The 20885-nt window shown below is 39.8% G+C and overlaps 6 protein-coding genes and 1 long non-coding RNA gene across 13 annotated transcripts; 3 read left to right on the forward strand and 4 right to left on the reverse strand.

Annotated features, from left to right (window-relative positions):
- The first annotated feature begins 277 nt into the window (after window positions 1-277).
- On the forward strand, window positions 278-3934 carry LOC123712923. Of its 2 annotated transcripts, none has more exons than XM_045666301.1 (8): window positions 278-1330; window positions 1521-1984; window positions 2101-2256; window positions 2324-2452; window positions 2525-2786; window positions 2858-3055; window positions 3149-3324; window positions 3391-3934. In XM_045666301.1, exons 1-8 carry the CDS (start codon window positions 464-466, stop codon window positions 3650-3652), a joined length of 2514 nt encoding a protein of 837 aa, XP_045522257.1. In that variant the 5' UTR covers window positions 278-463; the 3' UTR covers window positions 3653-3934. The 2 variants fall into 2 exon arrangements, with proteins under 2 accessions (XP_045522257.1, XP_045522258.1); XM_045666302.1 differs by having other exon boundaries at window positions 2540-2786.
- LOC123712924 (calcium and integrin-binding protein 1-like) lies at window positions 3928-4984 on the forward strand. Its single transcript, XM_045666303.1, has 5 exons — window positions 3928-4147; window positions 4222-4324; window positions 4404-4551; window positions 4655-4779; window positions 4856-4984. The coding sequence occupies exons 1-5, from the start codon at window positions 4056-4058 to the stop codon at window positions 4964-4966; spliced, it is 579 nt and encodes a 192-aa protein (XP_045522259.1). The 5' UTR covers window positions 3928-4055; the 3' UTR covers window positions 4967-4984.
- A 2221-nt stretch (window positions 4985-7205) lies between these two features.
- LOC123712944 lies at window positions 7206-8033 on the reverse strand. Its single transcript, XM_045666357.1, has 3 exons — window positions 7808-8033; window positions 7528-7637; window positions 7206-7404 (listed from the first exon to the last, which is right to left on the reverse strand). Exons 1-3 carry the CDS (start codon window positions 7868-7870, stop codon window positions 7251-7253), a joined length of 327 nt encoding a protein of 108 aa, XP_045522313.1. The 5' UTR covers window positions 7871-8033; the 3' UTR covers window positions 7206-7250.
- A 2355-nt stretch (window positions 8034-10388) lies between these two features.
- On the forward strand, window positions 10389-14120 carry LOC123712943. Of its 6 annotated transcripts, none has more exons than XM_045666350.1 (7): window positions 10389-10696; window positions 11289-11333; window positions 11414-11578; window positions 11960-12159; window positions 12235-12414; window positions 12507-13584; window positions 13849-14120. In XM_045666350.1, exons 2-7 carry the CDS (start codon window positions 11324-11326, stop codon window positions 14118-14120), a joined length of 1905 nt encoding a protein of 634 aa, XP_045522306.1. In that variant the 5' UTR covers window positions 10389-10696; window positions 11289-11323. The 6 variants fall into 6 exon arrangements, with proteins under 6 accessions (XP_045522306.1, XP_045522307.1, XP_045522309.1 ...); XM_045666351.1 differs by having other exon boundaries at window positions 12522-13584; XM_045666353.1 differs by having other exon boundaries at window positions 11289-11329.
- Window positions 11572-14072, reverse strand: LOC123712945. The gene is made up of 3 exons (XR_006754143.1): window positions 13941-14072; window positions 12224-12421; window positions 11572-12131 (listed from the first exon to the last, which is right to left on the reverse strand). It is a non-coding gene; the product is annotated as an uncharacterized LOC123712945 (long non-coding RNA).
- Window positions 14121-15962: 1842 nt separating the features above from the next.
- On the reverse strand, window positions 15963-17212 carry LOC123713768 (glycine-rich cell wall structural protein-like). The gene is made up of 4 exons (XM_045667608.1): window positions 17103-17212; window positions 16952-16994; window positions 16492-16644; window positions 15963-16372 (listed from the first exon to the last, which is right to left on the reverse strand). Exons 1-4 carry the CDS (start codon window positions 17115-17117, stop codon window positions 16020-16022), a joined length of 564 nt encoding a protein of 187 aa, XP_045523564.1. The 5' UTR covers window positions 17118-17212; the 3' UTR covers window positions 15963-16019.
- A 1651-nt stretch (window positions 17213-18863) lies between these two features.
- Window positions 18864-19650, reverse strand: LOC123713233 (glycine-rich cell wall structural protein 1.8-like). The gene is made up of 3 exons (XM_045666812.1): window positions 19587-19650; window positions 19459-19501; window positions 18864-19337 (listed from the first exon to the last, which is right to left on the reverse strand). The coding sequence occupies exons 1-3, from the start codon at window positions 19599-19601 to the stop codon at window positions 18892-18894; spliced, it is 504 nt and encodes a 167-aa protein (XP_045522768.1). The 5' UTR covers window positions 19602-19650; the 3' UTR covers window positions 18864-18891.
- Window positions 19651-20885: the final 1235 nt, after the last annotated feature.

Genomic DNA, 20885 nt, shown 5'->3' on the forward strand with positions numbered 1-20885 from the left:
AGAGCAATCCAATAATTATACCTAGGTTAGAATAAGTATGTGAAAAGAAATTCTTTATACTTTTGTTAGTAGGATTAAATTAGAAAAATAAACATATTAAGAGATATATTTTTTTTTATTTCTTCATTGCATTGCTATATATCATAGCGTCTTGTTCGCACCTTATTTAAGATTTCTAATATTATTTACTTATATTTATTTGCGGTACAGATTACAGAATTCATTAGCCTGGTCGAAACTCCAAACGCTAGTCGCTAATAATAAAAAAAAAGTAAGATGGCCGTGTTGCCAAGCATCTGCGATTTTAATTATTTTTCATTAATCTATTTGTGTTAGATAATTTTAATTCTAGTTGCTTTTATGATAATTAATATAACTGCATTTCTTGTACATTAATTTAAATAATTGAAACCTTTTAATTCCCAATTGAGCTTGGCGACTATGTAGTTTTTTATTAGTGGTAATGGAATCCCTCGAAGACTCCAATAATTGTACTTCAATGAGTGATAGTTTCTCAATGTATGAACGTTATATGAAAAGCTTTAATGTTACAGACAATTTTTACGACCAAGACAGTGCCTCTGCATCTTCAATCAGCCGTGAGAGTTCCAACGGTGGGACCATTGACCTTTCTATTGTAGTACCACAACATGGTATTGCGACTGATGCTGTTTGTGATTCTCAGTTATTCAATAGCGAGAAAAATTGTGATTCGAAGGACAAATCGTTATTCCTAGTCGCATCTGTAACATCATCTCACACAGACAGGTCTGACCTTGCAGATGCACGCATTTCCGATGAATCTTGCGGAGGCAAACCAGTTTTCATTTCATCTATAATGGAAAACAGTAACAACGCCGTAGATAGTGTGCCACTATTCGAAGTAAAAAATGAAAATGTGTTTAAACTACCAATTACTGAACTGTCTTTTAATGGTACACTAAAACATATGCAAAAATTAAAACCTATAGTTGATCCGATTACTGCATTAAGTACTTGTATGCATTATGACACTGCAGGGAAAATTAATAATGATGTTATCACCTGTAGTGAAGAGAGAAGTAGTGATTCTAAGAATGATAGACTGATAGGGGATAATGCTGACTACCAGTACCAAAATATGGAACAAAAAGACTCTGATTTAGACAGCACCTCAAAGTGGAATGATCAAAGCTTCTCCTCTCTAGAAGCTTCCTTTGACAGTGGAGTGAGATCTCCTGACATGTTCTCTGACGGTGAAGAAATTGTGATAGAGTCGGAATCAAAAAAATTTTGGACATTTTTACAAAATGTTGAATTATATGACAAGAAGAAATTAAAAAAAATTCAGGTTGTTATTTTTATTAGTTATATCAATGTGGTAATATAACTTTAAGAAGCTTTATGATATTATATATTCTTTAATGTGTTTTATCGAAAGCCTAGGAAAGGACTAACCTCTTCAGATTTGTTAGAACACAAATACTTGAAACATATATTTTAGATCACAGTTAATGTAAAAAATTACTTGTGTTTTTCAGAAAACCCTACAAGGTGTCTTGCCACCACCCTCTGTGACTACTATAAACATTGATGTAACAGATATGCTACGGAAGTATTACACTCATCTACCACAATTTAATGAGACTGAAATTTTAAACACAAACGAAAACTCCAGGACACCTACCAAAAAAGTTTCTTTTGTACAATTTCCAGAAACATGTGATTCTTTTCAAGAAAAAACTGAAAGTAAAGCAAAAGATGTGATAATAGGTATTTGTAGTACAAAACATCAGGAAGTATTATCAAGCACTATACAAGTTGAGGAGATTCAGAGTTTCGATACAGAAGCTCAAAAAATTAAGGCGTCCTGTGAGAACACATCTAAGTTCAACAACACATCAAGCTCGCATGACCAAAGTGTTGACTTACAATTGTGTTTAGAAACAGATGTCAAGGAAAGCTTGTGGCCTGATGTTTTGAAATGCAGATACCACGATGTTTAGTAAGTATTCATGCCGTCTTTCGATTCAAGTGCACTCAGTATTACGAAACATAACTTATTTAGTTCAAGTGTTGCCAACAATATTTATCGAGAATATTAATAGAAGTTTTTTCCAGCTACAATCTTAGTAGTCATCGTGAAAACTACGAAACGCTGCTACAACGCTACGCGGAGAGGTTCATCGGCGCAGAAACGAACACGAGTGTCACCATTTACTCCGGCGGAACTCAGTCCCCCACCAGCGCCAGCAAACGGAAAGCGTTACGGCTCAAGTAGGTGCACAACTATTCATAGGATAAAGTGGTGACGATGAAAGTGTGACTTTGCGTGTCTGTGCAGGTTGGCCCAAGCCAAGTCCCCCGGGCGAAGGCTGTCTCACCTGGCCCGCCGCCGTCAAGCTTTCTGCAGCGCCGCCACCGTCGGTCAAAAGGCTCACAACTCGAGCAGAATGGTCCTCATAGACAAGAAGTGAGTAGCGGGACTAGATCTCACTCGGCCCGACCCCGCGACGAACTCGCCGACCGCTAACCGCCTTTAAAGTTACTTTCCGCACAGAAAAGTCGTCAATTCGGCAGACAGGCACGGGAAGACCCGGCGGACTCCCGGCAAGAAGACGCCCAGGAAGACCCCGGAGGCGGGCGGATCCGGCAAGAAGAAGGCGGCGAGGCGCCTGCTCTTGGACGAGGCTCCCAAGCGAGCCCTGTTCGTGAGTCCCGAGGGCGCGGCCCTCGGCCTTACCGCGCCGAAGCCGCTCGGCAAATCCAGGCGATCGCTGTTCGGGTCGCCCATCGGGCAGACCGAGGTGGGTCGCCTTCTCTTTCTCGGTTCGCTCTAAATGTCCTCGACAATGATAACGTGGATCTTTATTCTCAGAGCAAAAGCACGGACGGAGCGTCGAAGAGGAAGAGGGAAGACGACGACGGAGATTCGAAGAGAGTGAAAATGGCGAAGAGCTTATCTTTCGGAGGCGACTCTTCCGAATACCCGCTCTCGCACTTGCCCCTCCAGAGACGCGCTTCGGAGTTGCTGTCGTCCAAGAACAGCGCCGAGCTCAACGATTCGCACAAGAAGGTAATGAGTCTCAGGTCCGTCGCAGGATCGACGTCAGGTCTGTCGGTGGCCTTCGCCGATCGGTTTCGGCACTAAAGCGCGATAATGTCGCAGAAGCTGCTGTGGGCCGTGTCGGAGGCGCTGCGGACTCACGGCTGGCGCATGTCGTGCCCCGGCTTCCGCGAGAAGGCCTCGCAGTTGGCGCGCCTCACGCGCAGACTGCTGACGCTGCCGCCGCACGCGCACCGCCTGGCCGCGCCCGCGCTGTCTACCTCCGACACTCTGCTCAAGTGAGTGCGATCGTTCGCCCCCTACCCCTTTCCGCCGACTCCGGCTCTATGGCCCCCTCTTTGCAGACTCGCCCGCCGATACGCGTTCGCCGTCATCCGAGGCCGCACCGTCGAGGAGTGCTTCCGGGACGAGGAGACGAGGCTGGCTGACGAGGGGAAGGAGCTCGTCACACGGCTCGGCCGGAATGCGAACTCGGACTCCTACCCGACCGTCCTAGAGAGGTTCGCTCGTGGATCGAGCTCGACGCCTTCCTTCGAGGACGCCGCCCGAGCCCGGGCCAAGAGGCAGATCTCCTTCGACGGGGCGGACTTTGCCGAAGCGTCGTAGCTATTTACGTCCGCGTTTCGGGATTCGATCGAAATAATTTCTAAGTTACCCTTCAGTAATTTAGGTAGAGGTAAGGAGACTGCTCACGAACGAATAGCGGGTGACGTGTGTTTGTTTGACGCGGAACTCGTGGGGAAATTCGGACAACGTTCGTCGGAAACCAGTGCATACACGTAGAATATTAAATTGTACATAACGTTGGCATTCATCTCGATTGCAACGCGTCTGCCGACAGCGGTCTCGGATTGTATCGATATAAATAATAAATTATTTTCAAATGTATGTTGACTTTTATTGTTCGGAGGGAAGACGAAATGCGTAGTTATTGTCTCAATCTTAATCTATGGCAATCGGTTCGATAAGATATCGCTAATTACCGGATAGTTGCCCCGCGTTCGTCACGATGGGTTCGTCTCCAACAAAGCAATTGTTGACTGAAGATCTTTTGGAAGACTATACGTCGCTCACTTATTTGACTAAAGGTGAAATATACCAGTGAGTATTAATGATGAGTATTAACGATGAAAGTGTTGCTCCGGCGACGTGTAACTGACCGGCTTCTTTTTCAGCCTTATGAAAAAGTTTCATTCGATCGATCCGGAGAAGGTGAATGCAAACTTTTCGCACAGATTTAGCCGCCAAGAAATTATTAACAACTTTGAGGTTTTAAAAGTGAGTCGTTTTCTACATAACAATGCTCTGCGGTACCGTTTCCCGACGCCCCACTTCATAAATTTTCCGTTTATTTCAGAACAACCCATTTCAAGATCGATTATTCCGGGTATTTTCTTCTGAAAATGACAACCAATTCTCCTTCGAAGATATCCTGGATCTCTGCTCCGCCATGAGCGCGGCCTGTCCGCCGCACGTTAAGGCCGCTTGGGCTTTTAGGATTTTTGGTAGATTTTTTTTTGTAAACAGCGAGACGACTCCGCTTTGCGCTCGCTCTATTGTTTCTCGCGCGTCAAAGCCTGCTATGACTCGGACTCCGTGTGCTTGCAGATATCGACGAAGATAATCAAATAAACACAACCGATATATGCAACATTTTAGACCGGTTGACGCGGGACTCCGAGAATCGCAATCGCTGCCTCGATCACGATTCGAAAATGAAAATTGCTAACATCGTAAGTAGAAAGTGACGATTGCAAAAGGTAGAATCGATATTCTTTAAAGAATCATCATCGTTCGTTTCCGTTTCAGATATTGGAAGAGATCAAGTTGGACTTCACCGGAGGCATCGGCCTTTCGGAGTTTATATTTATTTTGTCGAGAATACCAGAATTCTCCAGTTCCATGTATTTTAGAATATGAGATAAAGTTTAAATGATTTGCTTAGTTTTTAATTCTATCTCACGAACGCTTTGCAAGCGGCCTTATTGAAACGGCCGGCGAGAGTGCGGTCGGGGAGGGCAGGAATTCCGCTGGTGCGACCCATCTCTTGCGGTAGAACCGCGGGCTGCTTGTACTTCACGTGGAACATCGGGAACGACAGGTACACGCTGCAAACGGTGGGAAATGTAGTAAAATACCGCATCGGACATGTTAAACCCCGATTTGATATTATTGGCGGCTTAAAAAGGTACTCACGGAGTCATTTCCGATGGACACTGGTACGAATACTCGGGATCCTTGAAGTACAGCAGTGGGTGATGGGCTTTAGGATAACCTCTGTAATAGTCCCTATGACGTTGGCATGCCTGTCAATCGGAGGTTATTATATAGTCATTGCAATAGTCAAACTAACTTTAGAGACGTAATTATAGTGTGCTCGACACACTATATACTATGTGCGAATACCTGTGTCGTTATGAGTAATAACTTTTAGAGATAAAAAATTCCGTGTCAAGTTAGAGTAACGAAGCGAAGTTTAGGAAACGTGCATCTTCATTTAGATAATATTGTCCCTTTTTTGCAACTTCTATAATTGATTGGCAAATGGCAATATTTGTAGGCCAACTCCTGATTTATGAATATACGGTGGAGCGACCGACAACTATTGGTTTTTAAATTGGTTTGTGATTTAGAGAATTCCGAAAGACAATTTTATTATTTTTTCGAGGGGCTAGGCTACAAACAAGTAATTTCAAATGAGTAATGGTTTAAAATTAAGGCATATATATACCTCGAAAAACGTTTCAATTTCATCTTGTCTTCCGTTATCGACAAAGTAAATATCCATTTTAAATAGACTTGACGACTTTTCAACCACCTAAAATTTTCTAAATCATTATCTCATCCCTATCAATGTAAATCCGGCTGACTCGTACGTCAGTTAGTCGTCAGCGCGTTTTTTAGTTCTTATTATTCGAAGGCCAGTACAGACATACCTTATACCTTCTAAAGAATACCTATAGTAAATATATGATATTTAAACTTATTTGAAACTTTAAATTGAACCCTGTAATTTCACGCGTCTCAATGAGACGTGCGCTGCCGTTATAATTAATATAGCAGTTCAGCCAAAAACTATTTATTGACTATTTATGTTACTGATAATTTCGTTTCGTAAATTAAACAATGTGGAGACAAAAAGAAATGATGCAAAGGGGCACCGAGTTTAAATAGACAGAGACTGTGAAACTTATCCTATTACATATAATTATATATTTGATTCCGATAAGTATAGGCTAAACATTCATAATTTCATGAACGCGCCAAAGCACTTCTCATGCAATATCGCGTCGCATGTCGTCCCTACTACTTAGTATGTAATGGAAGTAAGCAAAAGTCATAGTCTATGACGAAATTATTAAACTCAAGATAATATTAGCATTAGACAGGCGACGAGATAATATTTACAGGCATGTTACGTCATCTTCGATTCGACTAATAAATAACGACGAATGTGTGACCGTTTTGTGTCTAGCTATGTTTTGTACGGAGATCCCTCAATAGAATTAAATAGTAAAAAAACTAACGCAGGACTCACGACTGAGCCATTAGTGAACCAAGTTAAATTTCGCATGATCTAAATTAACGGCACTTGAAGTTTAGAAGTGGGGTTATATCTTCATTTCGTTTTTCGTTAATTATTTAAAAAAGTGCGTGCGTTTTGTACGCACTCACACACATAAAAGCCCCAATAGATGATCATGTATATGATCATTCCATGTATTTGTATATCTATATTCACACTGTATACGTGCTAATTATTATATAAGTAAATAACAATCTGCGTTTACTGCACAAGACGTTACGCGCCAGAAATGCCATTTAAAGTTCTAATATGTAACTACTAAACGAATACATCAACCAATAGCGTGTATTTTTTCGATCTCCCTTTCTCTCGATCTTTCTCACTTGCTTGCTCCCTACTCTCGTACCATGGCTATTTACTTCATGCTACGTTCGGACGTACTCACTCGCTCTCTCTCGTTTCTTCGACTAAAACACTGCACACCTTCGTGACGCTAATATTGTTGACTATGTTAACATGCACCTAAAGAAGTTTCACTTCAAAAAATAACCTGCTATACAAAACGTTAATAGTTAAATTTTGTCATATTAGTAAACACCGGCTATGTGTACTCCATATCAGTAAAATAATATGTACAAACTGTTTTTTTGTTTATATTTTAAAAATAAAATAAACCAATTATCTAACAAAAGCTTTACAAGGGGCTTTATTAAAACGACCGGCGATAGAACGATCAGGAAGTTGCGGAAAACTAGAAGTCCTTCCAGTTGTTGGCGGTAAAATAGCAGGTTGTTTGTACTTTACATGATATGCCGGAAAACTCAGATAAGACCTGTCAATGAGAAAAAAATGTTTTTAGCCAACTCTTTCTTCGCAAGACGTCTCAATAAGAGACATTAACAGCTATCTACATCGGTTACTAAAATATCGTTGTATCATTAGAAAGTAGACTTACTCCGACATTTCAGTGGGACATTGGAATGCATATTGTGGCTCGCTGAAATACGTTAATGGATGATGACTTCTGGGATAACCCTTGTAGTACTCTCGATGCATTTGGCAAGCCTGAATGTAAAAACTTTACACATTACATACGCTAAATAACAGGCAATCGAGCAAAAGACCACTGATCTCAGCTTGGCTAACATTTTATTGTAAGGCTTTTTATAAATTTGTACGATAGTAAAAAATCGGTTTATGCATTAAACTAGCTCTACTTGTTTATATATTCTCACATGAAAAAACTTTTCAATTTCCTCTTGTCTTAAAATATCCATAAATGCAATATATTTGACCATTTTTAGGGTTTGTAGGAATTGCTACTAAATAGGTTAACGGTTAACGCTTGCTTCTAATTTAGTAAAAGTATTTTAAAGACTTGAAATATATAACCAGCCACATGAATTAGTCCTGAACAAAATAGCGATGACATTTTTTATTAATTTCGATTTTCGAATACATTTATTATAGACTAGAGCTGCCAGTCGCGTCATAGAATTATATGAGTTGCGTGTACTTTTACTACGCCTTCTTTTGAAAATTATACAAAATCTAATTTCATCATATACCCCAGATAAAATAAACAATAAAATGATTACTATTAGTAGCTAATAATAATCATATATAACACAACCACTCGCATAATTACCACGGTAGTTTTATTTTTGCACAGACTATAACCAATCATATTATCTGTAACAAAACTGTATAATTTTTAATATTATACATTTTTAGTTTCTCATTACTAGAAAAATGTGTACCAAAGTGTGTATTCATTAGAAAAAGTAAAGATATATGGGGTATATCAATAGTCATTTTTATTGGAAGGTCTTGATGCTGTCTACTTATACTTGTCTATGATGCACTGCATTAGAATTTGGATTAGGTTTTAGTTACTTTTGATGTGGGGTATCATTATAATATACATTTTCTCTAACATAAGTAAACACAAAGTTTTCAAGTATTATTTAAGTTTTAATAATTGCTATAGCCGCTAGTTCACCCTATCAATGGTAGCAGAGCGTGGTTGGATGAATATCTAGTGTCAATTGGAAGAAGCATATGTAAAATAGTAAGTAAATGAGAAAAAAATTGACAACATCGAATTACGATACGCGGTGCTTACAAGCAGGCGATTCTCATAAGACACGATTTGTAGGAATACGCTAGCGGTGAAAAAACGTTAGCGGCAACTGCGACTGCCAAAGAAAAGAGCTATTAAAGCAACTAGTATTGAATAAAATGACTACAAGAAGATGTGAGAGACAAGACAAGACAAGAATTTTATGGATGTAGTAGGGAAATTAGAAGACATGGACGTCAAAGCTAGCAGAATAAATGGATTATACTATCTAAACCGGAAGAGACAGAAAACAGCTCCGTGCTAATGATAGCCGACGGACGAATATCATGGGCATCCAAGAGGCTATAGTAGCGCTATCGTCGACTGAAGCCGAGGACATAGCCTCAACAATGCCTCTTTGCAACATCAAAGAGGAATTGTATCTCAAATCAATTGGACATAAAAATAGATTTGCATGTTGACAATCAAAGTTCGATTCAACTTGTCAAGTCTGGATCCTTCAACAAAAGGTCGGACGTAGGCGTGCGGTACCATTTTATACATGAACACTTCGTGCATGGATTAATGAATATACGCTACAGTCCCACAGAAATTTAGTTAGCTGACGTAATGACAAAACCATTGTCAAAAGTAAAGTTTGCAAGACACTGTGCAAGATTAATATCTATATACATATATAAAAATCTCAGGTCACAATGTGTGTTCCCATACTCCTTCGAAATGGCTCGACCGATGCTTATGATTTTTTTGTGCATAATCAGTAAGTCTCAGAATCGGCTACCATTTATTTTTCAACTCCCTAATTTAATAAGGGGTGTCCATCCCAAAAAATGTTTTATTATTGTTTTAAACAATTTTGATTGTTTTTTATTATTTTATTATACAACCTACATAAATACATACAGCCCTTATTTGTCACCGCTCTATGATCAACCCCGATTTTTATTATAGTAGATTTTATTCAACTACAAAAAGTGTTTTCTGGAAATAATATACGTGGCAAAACGACGTTTGCAGGGTCAGCTAGTGTATGTATAGAAACGTGTCTCGGAAGCATGAGTGAATATCAGAAGGTGTTGGAAGGTCGTGATGCTGCCCACTTATACTTGTCTATGATGCACTGCATTTGAATTTGGATAATGTTCTTTTACTTCTGATGTGCTGTGTCATTATAATATAATATATATTCTCTTATAAAAGTAAACACAATGTTTTCAAGTATTATTTACGTTTTAATAATTGGCCACCCTTTCGATTTAAAATTCCGATTGATGTAATAAGCTCGGAATTGTCTGTAAATATAAATTAAAGTAAGAATTAATTTAACTTATTTTCTGACGTTCATAAGTATATTTGTTTTAATATATGAATAAAGTTTTGAAAAGCAAACAATAATTAATATGCGAAAACCAATAGAATCGTAATTCTAAATTTACATTTACTACCAGTTGGCAAGTCAAGAGCGTAGTGCGGACAAGAAACTTTCCGCCACTCTTTTTAATCGCTAAGTTTTGAGTCATATAAATTGTTTCAACTGGATCAATTCAATCCAAGGATTAGAATCATTTAAATATTCGTGAATGTTCCATTTAATAAATGTATCCTCAACAATTTGACAAATTGATAGCCAAATCATCACTGACTTGACTCACGACTGTCAGCTGTGGGCTTGTCGACGCGAACTGTCATGTTCATACACAACTCAACAATTTTCGAATACTAAAATTGAAAACTGACGCTGTCACTCTGGAGTTAACATTATTTGTCGTGGATTCGTGGAATGCAAATCTAAACAAGTTAATCCATTTTTCTGTTAACAAATAAAGATACTTTCACTAGCAAAGTTCTATCTCGTTAAAAAAACAGCGATTTTTTTTATTAATCCTGTACCTAGTTTTGTAATACGTTCACAAAATAAAATGTATTTAAATTAGTTCATAGCACTGTTATTTTGGGTGTACTATTTTTGTCCGTTCTACATAGTACATACGGTGCAAATGCATTTAATTAAGTTTTTTGGATGAGCATGATATTTGCGCTGGTAAGTTACGAAGTCGTTTGTATTATTGTATCAACGACACATGCTAGCAATCTTTAAACAGTAAACAAATACTGTGTGCCAGGCTGCATTAAAGGTGACTGCTTGATAAAGTTAAAATATTAAATGTAGTGGAAAAAGTAATGGGAATAACATTTAAATACGTAATATCATTAATTCTCTTATATTATAAAAAAAGTTACGTGATTTGTTTTTTTTCTAATATATAAGTAAATGATCAGCCTTCTGGGCCTGACACATGTAGTGCACTTTTGAGTCTTAGGCATACCAGATTCCTCACTATGTTTAACTTCACTGAGAATTTGTTAAATGCTCACATGCATAGTTGAAGTTAATAAAATGAGTCACAGTATATTAGACTTTGGTTCATTAGGTTGCTATCATAATAGTATTGGATTTCTTATCAGTATTGTTTTGATATTGCTCGTCTTTTACCACCTTTTTGAAATTTAAGTGAATGAAAGTAATTTGTTTGTATCTGATTTCTGAAATGTTTGTAATCAGATCATATTTATAAAATACTAATTTCTGGTGCCTTTTAGGTAAATTCAACATAGCTCTTTATGTATTACAGTAAGATGAAAATGGTCCAAGAGATTTTGTAATGTAATGTATGTATGTATGTATTTTTATTTATCTATAGATAAAATTAATAGGTATCCTAGCAACACAGTACACATTCAGTTAACAAAATTTCAGGTTGCTACCCACAGGGCATTGTAATGGTGATAATGTCGTGTATGGGTGATGTAGCTTTACATGATCGTGTGCCAGTCCTTTGGCAGCAAATTGAAGATGCACATTATAGTTACCTAGAAATTGATGATAGTCCTGAAAAGCTGCAGCAAAAGAAAAAATTGCAAGGTAAACATTTATTAGTACAGAATAGTTTGTTGTAGATTAGTTATAGCGATCATGTGTCTACCCAATTGGGCAATGGCTTTTCTTCCAAATGTGTGACCAACAAAATAAAAGGATTTCATGGCAATGATGCTGCCGAAGCAAGCAAAAGCTGCAAGAAAGGCAATTGAATCCACAGAACACCAAAATTACTGTTAGTCGCTTAATACAGACTGCAGACAGTCCAAAATGGCACTGACAGCAGGAAATCTATTAAAGTAAGAAACTTGATAGGGACACTTACGGGCCACTGTCTCCTAAAAAAACTGGTTTACAACATTATTAAACATTAAATCTGCGTTATTTGCTAATAAATAATAAAATTACAATTAATAAATATTTTAGGTTACATCACAGAATACCTGTCGCTAGTTCCAAATGAGTATAAATTTGGTCTGCAAGAGACGAGCAAAGTTTTTCAAAGGACGGTCAACGAGTTACCCGACTATAGTGCGTACAGAGCTGGCATCGGTTGGGCGGCAATGGCTCGATATGCGGCTAATCTATTGGCCCAGCCCTGGAGGAAGGAGTATAAAGTCGTTAGGGTGAGTCCACATTATAAAACCACACAATTTCATTTTTAAATTGAAAAGTTTAAAAAATACATACGTAATTTTCAGTTATATTGCGGGTTTTACAAGCACGAGGTCGAGGCCAACCTCGTGGGCGGCGAGAGCTTGCTGCAAGCGATGGGGTACCGGGCACTCGGTGGAGGCCGCCTGGCTCTGGACGGGCCCGTGTGCCCCGACATGGCCGCGGCCGTCTCCCGGGACGCGCTCATCGCCCAGTGCGAGAGTCAGGTCGGTGCTTCGTACGCATTAAAATTAAATATTTACTGAACGATGATTTGTGCAAAAAGCAACCGACACTCTAAACCACTACATTAATGTAGATCCTCGCCCTCCAGATAATGGCGTCGATTTGGGAAGGCGTGTGGAGCGGCGGTGGCCGCGTGTCGTGGGCCGCGGTGGCCGCGGAGAGGCTCACGCCCTCCCGAGGCCTGTTCGACGACGACGGCGTCTACTCCAACATGCCCGCGCCCTCCGCGCCTCGTCGCCGCCCGCCCTGCCGCTGCCCCGACGTGACGCCCTTCGCGATGTTTCCATCCTGCGAGATACCATCGATCCCCTACGCGGTGCCCTACTACTTTCCCCTTCGGCCGTCCTACGCGGTGCCCCCGCCCCTCTACGCCCCCGCGAACCCGGCTCCGAACGACGCCGTCGACGGGTCGACTCCCCGACGCCCGTGCCCGCTCGTCCCGACGGCGCGGTTGATAGAATACGACTCGGAGAGAGACGAAAGGCGGAATCGCAGAGTCGACGGGCCGTCGAGGTCCGACTCCCGGCCGGCGCTGAAGGCCAGAGAAGACGGCACGGGGACATACGAGAGCTGGGATTACGTATTCCGAAACTTGTCGAGCAAGGACAGAGGGGGAGACGGCGGGAGCGGCTTCTCGCAGTCGTCGGACAGAGATTCGCGGACGCTCGACAGGCTCGAGAGGGACGACCGGAGGAAGTATCGGCCCACGACGATGGACTTGGAGGACGGCCTTCGAGCTTTGGACCTCGACAGATCGCACGACGAAGAAGCGTCTCGCACCGCCAAAGTCAACGAAAGTCTGATGAGGCTAAAACGCGAGCAGGAGTCGAAGCGAGTCAAGAGGAGAACGGAAGAGAGGACACCGGAAGTGAGGAAACCGGAAGAGATCAGGAAGACGGAATTTATAGGAAATCCGAGCGCCGACGGTCTCGTCACGCCAAAAGTGGCTCCGGATAAAGTGAAGTTGCTGAGCAAGAAAGAGATAAAAGATAGGAAAGAAGTACTGAAGCAGATGGTCAACGGTCAGGTGTCCAACGTTGAGGTAAAGAAGCTCAAGAGACCGATCAAGTCGGGAGCGGCCGAAGTGGAGAAGGCCAGGAAACCCTCGGAGAACGGAGTGCACGAGGTCTACGGTCCTAGGAGCGTTGCGAGTGAGTAGCTTTAGCCTAAGCAATTAACCCGTCCACGTGACATGACATTATAGCCACCGATGGTTCCAGAAAAACTAGTTTCATCCGTCTCAATCCAGCACAGCTGTCTCTCGTAAACGCCGTTTGACAAAAAGGGTTTAAGATCTTAAGTCGCGGGCATTACGTCCATCTGTGGTCCTTCGTTCTTAAAGATATTGTCTATCGATACGGTTCCTGTAAAGTTTGTAATGTGAGTGTAACATGTAGTAATTCCCGGTTTGTCAGGCTCCAGCCAGCCCTCGGGCCTCGAGGCGCAGCTCGTGGTGTCCTTGGAGGACGGTCGGGCCGAGAGATGGCAGTGTGGCACGTGCACTTACCTGAATGCGAGAGGCCTGCAGGCCTGCGACATGTGCGGCAAGTCCAAAAGAGGGCCCCGAATTCAGCCCTTGACCTCCGGAGGCAGAGAGTGTCCCGCTTGCACGCTGGTCAACGGACGGGACGCCAAGTTGTGCGACGCTTGCGGGACCGGCTTGGATCGTTGCCCCACTTATATTTAACTGATTGCCGCGTTTTTTTCTCATTTCTTTAGCTTCGTCGAGATTTAGGCTATCGGCTTAATAAAACGACGGAATCTTTTTTTTAAAAACGGTCACATCCCGTCGCGGCTCAATCCAGAAGATTTCTAAGGCCTATTTCTTTTTAGTCTCTCTCCGTGTAATGTATACTTTATTCAAAAGGTTTTGGTTTGGTTTTGCAAATTAAATTTCGATCATTTCTTTGTGACTCTCTTAAAGCACTAACCCTCTTAAAGACTTATAACTTTTTTATGCAACCATTTATTGAAACGAGTCGTAGCCGCGCCGAGCGGTGACCGGCGCGGCTACGACTCGTTTCTTCACTTCTCACACTCGGTCGCTTTCTTTGGCCGCTTTATATAAGTACGGTGAACACGTCGCGATACACTCTAAGGCGAAATATTTATTCCATGACGATTGTTATTTTACTAAGATGCAATTCCACCATTTGTTAGCGTGTTTATTAGATATAACTTGAAGGGGCGTCATCTTCCTAAATTTCTTATTCTTCCTCTGGAGACACCACTCTCAAAACCAGAGTGGTGTTTTCTCCATGTTTTCTTAACCCGAGTTCATCTGTTGGACACGAGCGTTGTCGGCGTGAAGTTGTTAAGTTATTGTTTTGCTATTTCAACATTAGATCGTGGCTTTAAATTTTATACAAAGTTATTAGGAGTGACAGCCCTTTGTTATTTAATGTGGTTATTGTTATTTATTGTATAATTATTTTAGTTTTGACTCGCTTGTAACAGGGTAATGATTGGAAGAGGTTCTCGAGGATAATGACGAATCATTATGATTAATGGATGTTATTGTGGAGTGATTGGTGGAGTCTGTGGCCGTTGACGGTTAATGCACCTCCTCGGGTATAACTTAATGTAGGATTCGTTAATTTGGAAAAATTATTTCGGTGAATCGTCAATGCCTCAATTTAAAGATATTTAGTATTTGAAAATAATGTTAATAGTGTTCGTTTTACGCCTTCTAAAATGCTTTAACGTTAGAATAGTTTTGCCTTTTGATTTAAACATAATATTGATCTGTAAATAACACTAGTGTACATAGTAGAAATTAAGTTAATAATATATTTATTATATACAACATGAATTTTGTTTTTCTTATTCCTTATTTCTTATACAATGGCAATTTTGTCATATATTATATAATATGTGTTTTTTTTACACCGCGGGCGTTTCGATAAATAAAAAGCTGACGGTGTCTGTCTGTATCTGTACTTTAATCGTTAGGAGACTGCCGTGTAGCCTTTGCAGGAAGTTTGAGCGTTTCCTTACTTTTCTTAAGATCATGATTTTGTTATTATGTTTGCTGTACTTGATAAGCCTAAGGCTACCTAATAGATAATTATGTTTATTGTTATTGTAATCGAGAGTAGATAAGACTTAGACGTAGATTCATGCTCTCAGCCATTAGTCCACACGGTAGAGGATAGCTTGCTCCACTGTAGATGTAGATCACGAATTTCAAACACCCCGTGGAGCCTAGAATATGACAGTCGATGCGATTTTGTAAGAAATTAAAAAGAAATCATTGGTTGCACCAAGTGAGGAAGTGGGAAGGTGGAGAAATGGGGATGGCTGAACCTGAAAAATAGTTTGGCAAATGTCGAATAGAGTGCACTTATGCCCCCGTGTTTGTCTTCTGCGATAAAGGATTTGATAAAGACATTTTGAAATGGTCGTGACACTAATATCCTACTAGTTTGTGTGGCAATAGCATTAGCCTATGCCGTAAACAGACTTTGTCTTAGGCTCCAGGTTTCACTAGAAGCTTTTGCCTTTTAGTTGTAAAATGAAATCATAGAAATGCATAAATTGTAAAATTTATTTTAATTAAATCCTGTTAAGTTACATCTCGTAAAAATTAATAATGTCCACCATGTCCACCACCGTATCCGCCGCCGTGTCCACCCCCGATGCCGTGTTCTTCGCCACCTCCGAAGCCTCCTTGATGTCCAGGTCCACCGTGTCCACCACCGTGTCCGCCGCCGTGTCCACCCCCGATGCCGTGTCCTTCGCCGCCTCCGAAGCCTCCTTGATGTCCAGGTCCACCGTGTCCACCACCGTGTCCGCCGCCGTGTCCACCCCCGATGCCGTGTCCTTCGCCACCTCCGAAGCTTCCTTGATGTCCAGGTCCATCGTGTCCACCACCGAATCCACCTTGATGACCACCAAGGCCACCGAGGCTGCCTCCAGATCCTCCATTTCCTCCACCACCTTAATCAGATTATCTTTACACCCATGCCATACTTACAAACCATGGAACTATTAGGCGGAAATCGCACGGTAAAATATATGCCAAAGTTAGGTATTGTTAAATAAGATTGTTTAAATACCTCCTTGACGACCCCCACCAAATCCGGAATCGTGTCCACTTAAACTTCCATGACTGCTTCCTCCTAAGCCTTGGTTACCCCCTTGACCTGCACCAAACCCTGAGTCACCGAATCCACCGCGGCCCTGACTACCGTGGCCACCACCACCGTAGCCTGAAAAGAGATCTCGCCGTAAAAACTTGTTTTTTTAATGTTAACAGACGTAAACTTGTACTAATTGTCCACTCTGAGTGTAAGATTCAGTCGAGACTAAAAACTAAGTGTGATGTCAAAATTATTGAGTTTTAAAATATTAATTTTTCGCCTTAGGATCATAATTTTTACGTTGCTTCAATTCATGCAATATTTATTGTATAATCGGATGCAATATATATATGCTTGTATAATCGGAGCTATTGCCATTGGACAGTTGACTCACGGGTAGATTAGAGGTCACCTACCTCTAAGTGGCAAGTCTTACCTGGACGTCCAGCTACAACGGCAACTAATGCAAGAACAAGGATCTGTAAAAAAAAACGATGGGACCTTTCAATCGTTAGAGGTGAACCCGCGCTTATATGCAGTATAATATACATACATAGTATAGAGATGACGTAATTTAAATTTCTTACCAGAACTTTCCCCATCGTATTTATTGTGTATATCACTAGCGAAGTCCTACAATTTACAAAACGTACTACGCTAAGGAAGCTGTGCACATCTTATATATAACGCTATCATCGACGACTGCTTCGACCCTAACTGACTTATCTAACCTTCTTATAAAAATGTATTTTGCGACTGTCTGTCTGTACTACAACCATTGGCGTGGCTGGGATTTGATCCAGGACAATTTTTAATATTATCAAAATTAAACACCAATCACCATCAATTGAGATTAGAGTTCTTTAATTAGTTTTTAATTCTTTCGAGGTTTTGTGTCTGTATACGCTATCTTTCGACCGATTTCGATTATTTTAAAGACACAAAATCTCAGAGGTCGTTCGAGCTCCGTAAGTAATTTAATACAGTCCAGATGAAGCTAAGTAAAATCACACCGTTATTCAAAACAGGCAGCACTTCTGACCCCTCAAATTAAAGATCAATGTTGAAATAGCAAGACCATACCTATGTGTGCAGCCGGCATTGAGTAAAAGTTTCGAAAAAAATATTCTTGACCAATTATTGATACACTTTAATAACAACGTTTTTATAAGAGGTTGCTCCACAGCCGATGCTGGCATTAAATTAATTTCGGAGATTTTATTTCAGCTATTTTCCTAGCATCAGGTCATATGGTGTTATTTTGTGGGGTAATGCAGCTGACAATGGATATTTGTAGAGCAAAAGCGGGCTATAAGAGCGAGTTTAAGGATTTACATATTTTGACTTGGGCAAGTCAATACATTTAATAAGAATATTTTGTATGTGCGGAAAAATATAAATACTTTAAAAAGAATTGTAGCTTCCTTAATTATAGTACTCGTAATACAGACAAAATTTGCGCACCAATCATAAGGTTTCAAGTTAATTGTATACGTTTTTTTAACAAAATCCCAAGTGAGATACAAGTGTTGTCAATAAATAAATTTAAATCAAATAAAATTAAATCGTAATTTAAAGTAAAACTGCTTGATAAGGTGTATTATAATATACATGAATATTTAAACGATCCTAGTGCTTGGATATGAACTCCTCCAGCCAAGTTCACATTTCAAGGATCGTCATGCTTGCTTAAATGTCATTGCTTGTGGCGGCGTCCATGGCGTCCGTCGGTGGTCTCTTTCCCCAGGCAATATGGCGAGGGGGCCGATGGCTGGCCATGCGTCATACTCGTAAACGGGGCTACTGGGGTGACTGGTCGTACTTGAATTCGTGTATGCGGTGATATTAGTAATTTCGACTACGTATTTGCGTGTTGGTCCCATGAAAATGTAATATTATTTTATTATTATTAACTGCTTTAGATGTCATGTGGAACATGGTGTAATGGTAAACATGGCGATTAAAAAGAGTGGCGGAGCGTTTATTGCCAGTTCTTCTCTTCCTATCTACGCCATTGATTTGAGAACTGGCAGTAAATGTGAAATTAGAAGCATTTAATGTATATTTCCTTTTTTGAGATTCATAAGTGTACATTGTGTTACCTATTATGAATAAACGATTTTGGATTTTTGGATTAATCTGCTCGCGTAATAAATAAATGTAAATATTTAAATAAATCTCCTTAAAATTGAACAGCGAATCAAATAAGAATGGAATCATTATGTAGGTGGTCTGCTACCATTAAAGCTTATTTAGTATAATTAGAACGTTTCGCCACAAGGACTTATTGACAACGACGTAAGAAAAGGAATTATTAATGGTGATTTGTACAATAAAACGAAATTAAATTTAATTTTTTATAACATTTAATGCGATTTAATAGTGACCGTGTTGACCAAATTGACCACCATGGACATTGCCGTGTCCCTGTCCTTTCTCATGATTCCATGATCCACTATGAGCACTTCCATGATCGACCCCGTGTTCGAATCCTTGGTCGTGACCTCCTGATCCACCATGGACACCTCCGTGGCCACCATGGACACCTCCGTGGCCACCACCGTGTTCCGATGCTTGTTCATGACTCAATGATCCTCCATGCACGCTTGAATGACCACCGACGTTTTCAAGTCCTTGCTCGTGACCTTTTGATCCACCGTGCACCCCTACGTGGCTCCCACCGTCCAGTCCTTGCTCATGGTTCGATGAACCAACATGACCGTTTCCTTGACCTACGCCGTGTCCGAACCCTTGGTCATGACCTGCTGACCCACCGTGTCCGCTATGTTGGTGACCTTCATGGCGGCTATCGTAGCCATGTGCTGTAAATTTGAACCTTTTAGTTTTTAGCTTTATAATAAATAATATATTAATTGAAATATATTAATTAAAGTTAATTGGGTTAACATTGTACTGTTTGTGGTAATAAATCGGTAATCATACCTGAACCGGCGGCAGCAACAGCAATTAAACTTAAGGCGACAATCTGCAAAATTGAATTATTCCATCAATAAAAGATCATAAAGAATACAAAACCAACAGGTCTTAAAGGAATATACAAAAGTACTTACTACGAATTTAACCATTTTCGCTGACGATTCTGTGTCTGAATGTTTGTATTTGTCGTTTCCTTCTTATTTATACAGAAAGAGCGTCTTGGTCTTCTTTTTCTTGTTTAGGAGGTTGCCGTTAGATATTTCAATAATGAGTTTCTAAGGTTTAACCATTATTTGCCATTTTTCACGTCGCACGAAACATGTGGGTTTAGTCAGAACTGTTATATCGACGAATAAAATATTCTGAAGCTATCACAACTGTTCCTTTTAGAATGGGTCACCGATACCAATTATACAAACTGATTATTTATTTAGGAATTAAAAATAATTGTTATAGGAATTATTAATAATAATGAATCATAATTGGAAAAATAAATAATTAAAACTGTCCGAAGCACTCACGATCATAAAAAAAACATAGTAGGGAAGTTAGTTTTTTTTATACTTACCTAAACATGTATTATTAAAAAATAGTTTTACGGCAGCATAAGAAAAGCATAGAATGGGACATGGCAATATAAGTTGATGATTATTCTGGTTATGCAAATTCAATGCACAAAATAAAAACAAAATAGGGAAACTGGTTTATTTGGGACGTTATTACCTACACAATATTTGTGTGAACTAAACTATTCGTATGAAACAATGAAACATTGTGCACGATCAACATAAAGATATTGGAATATTAAAATAAGCGGGATATTTTTCTCTATTACTTCTTAAGAAAAACCAAAATGAAAATCGAGAAAATGGTTTATCACTGACACTTAACTTTTAGTTGTTTTAGGTTTCTCTACGTACAAAAGTACTGGAGGCGCTACCTATATTAGCTATTGACACCAATCTTTAATGTTTTAATCATATTGTTGGTAAAAAGAACAAAGAAACAATTTACCTATGTCTAAATATTAACTTTCCCAATGAGTACATTGCATAAAATTCCAAGAATTAAAATTAAAATTTATGTGGATAACGTAAATATGAGCGTGTTTTCCTGTTCATGTTTTGCTTTTATTATTTTTAGGTATCTAAATTGAAAATAAATTTATAGGAATTTGAGATATAATCCCAACTTGGCCACGTTAGTACGTTTATATAATGATGAACATAAGACTAATAAAAATAATTACAATCGTTCTGCTTTTTTAATCAATAAATAAAATAAATGCAAACAAATTACAGTCTATTCCATTGTCTTCTCAAGTTAACCAGATTTTCTTCTCAAACTGTTTTTATTTGGAAAATTATAATAAGGGAAATAGGAACCGGTTTTTCTATTTAGCACTAAATATGGGGGCATATTGTTGTATGCAT

The sequence above is a fragment of the Pieris brassicae genome, chromosome 8, assembly GCF_905147105.1.
Source record: "Pieris brassicae chromosome 8, ilPieBrab1.1, whole genome shotgun sequence".
NCBI classification, from domain to species: Eukaryota; Metazoa; Arthropoda; class Insecta; order Lepidoptera; family Pieridae; genus Pieris; species Pieris brassicae.

What these genes read in the sequence shown, in the direction of transcription:
- LOC123712923 (XM_045666301.1), top strand. Translation starts at nt 464, where the DNA reads ATGGAATCCCTCGAAGACTCCAATAATTGTACTTCAATGAGTGATAGT. An exon ending in TGCAGATACCACGATGTTTA is followed by an intron (nt 1,985 to 2,100) that starts GTAAGTATTCAT and finishes AGTTTTTTCCAG; the next exon opens with CTACAATCTTAGTAGTCATC. An exon ending in CGCCCATCGGGCAGACCGAG is followed by an intron (nt 2,787 to 2,857) that starts GTGGGTCGCCTT and finishes CTTTATTCTCAG; the next exon opens with AGCAAAAGCACGGACGGAGC.
- LOC123712924 (XM_045666303.1), top strand. Translation starts at nt 4,056, where the DNA reads ATGGGTTCGTCTCCAACAAAGCAATTGTTGACTGAAGATCTTTTGGAA. An exon ending in ACTAAAGGTGAAATATACCA is followed by an intron (nt 4,148 to 4,221) that starts GTGAGTATTAAT and finishes CTTCTTTTTCAG; the next exon opens with CCTTATGAAAAAGTTTCATT. An exon ending in TTGGGCTTTTAGGATTTTTG is followed by an intron (nt 4,552 to 4,654) that starts GTAGATTTTTTT and finishes GTGTGCTTGCAG; the next exon opens with ATATCGACGAAGATAATCAA.
- LOC123712944 (XM_045666357.1), bottom strand. Translation starts at nt 7,870, where the DNA reads ATGGTCAAATATATTGCATTTATGGATATTTTAAGACAAGAGGAAATT. An exon ending in AAATTGAAAAGTTTTTTCAT is followed by an intron (nt 7,638 to 7,807) that starts GTGAGAATATAT and finishes TTTTACATTCAG; the next exon opens with GCTTGCCAAATGCATCGAGA. An exon ending in TGTCCCACTGAAATGTCGGA is followed by an intron (nt 7,405 to 7,527) that starts GTAAGTCTACTT and finishes TCTCATTGACAG; the next exon opens with GTCTTATCTGAGTTTTCCGG.
- LOC123712943 (XM_045666350.1), top strand. An exon ending in GCAAAAGAAAAAATTGCAAG is followed by an intron (nt 11,579 to 11,959) that starts GTAAACATTTAT and finishes TAAATATTTTAG; the next exon opens with GTTACATCACAGAATACCTG. An exon ending in AGGAGTATAAAGTCGTTAGG is followed by an intron (nt 12,160 to 12,234) that starts GTGAGTCCACAT and finishes CGTAATTTTCAG; the next exon opens with TTATATTGCGGGTTTTACAA.
- LOC123713768 (XM_045667608.1), bottom strand. An exon ending in CGTTGTAGCTGGACGTCCAG is followed by an intron (nt 16,645 to 16,951) that starts GTAAGACTTGCC and finishes ATCTCTTTTCAG; the next exon opens with GCTACGGTGGTGGTGGCCAC. An exon ending in TGGTGGGGGTCGTCAAGGAG is followed by an intron (nt 16,373 to 16,491) that starts GTATTTAAACAA and finishes AATCTGATTAAG; the next exon opens with GTGGTGGAGGAAATGGAGGA.
- LOC123713233 (XM_045666812.1), bottom strand. An exon ending in TGTTGCTGCCGCCGGTTCAG is followed by an intron (nt 19,338 to 19,458) that starts GTATGATTACCG and finishes TCAAATTTACAG; the next exon opens with CACATGGCTACGATAGCCGC.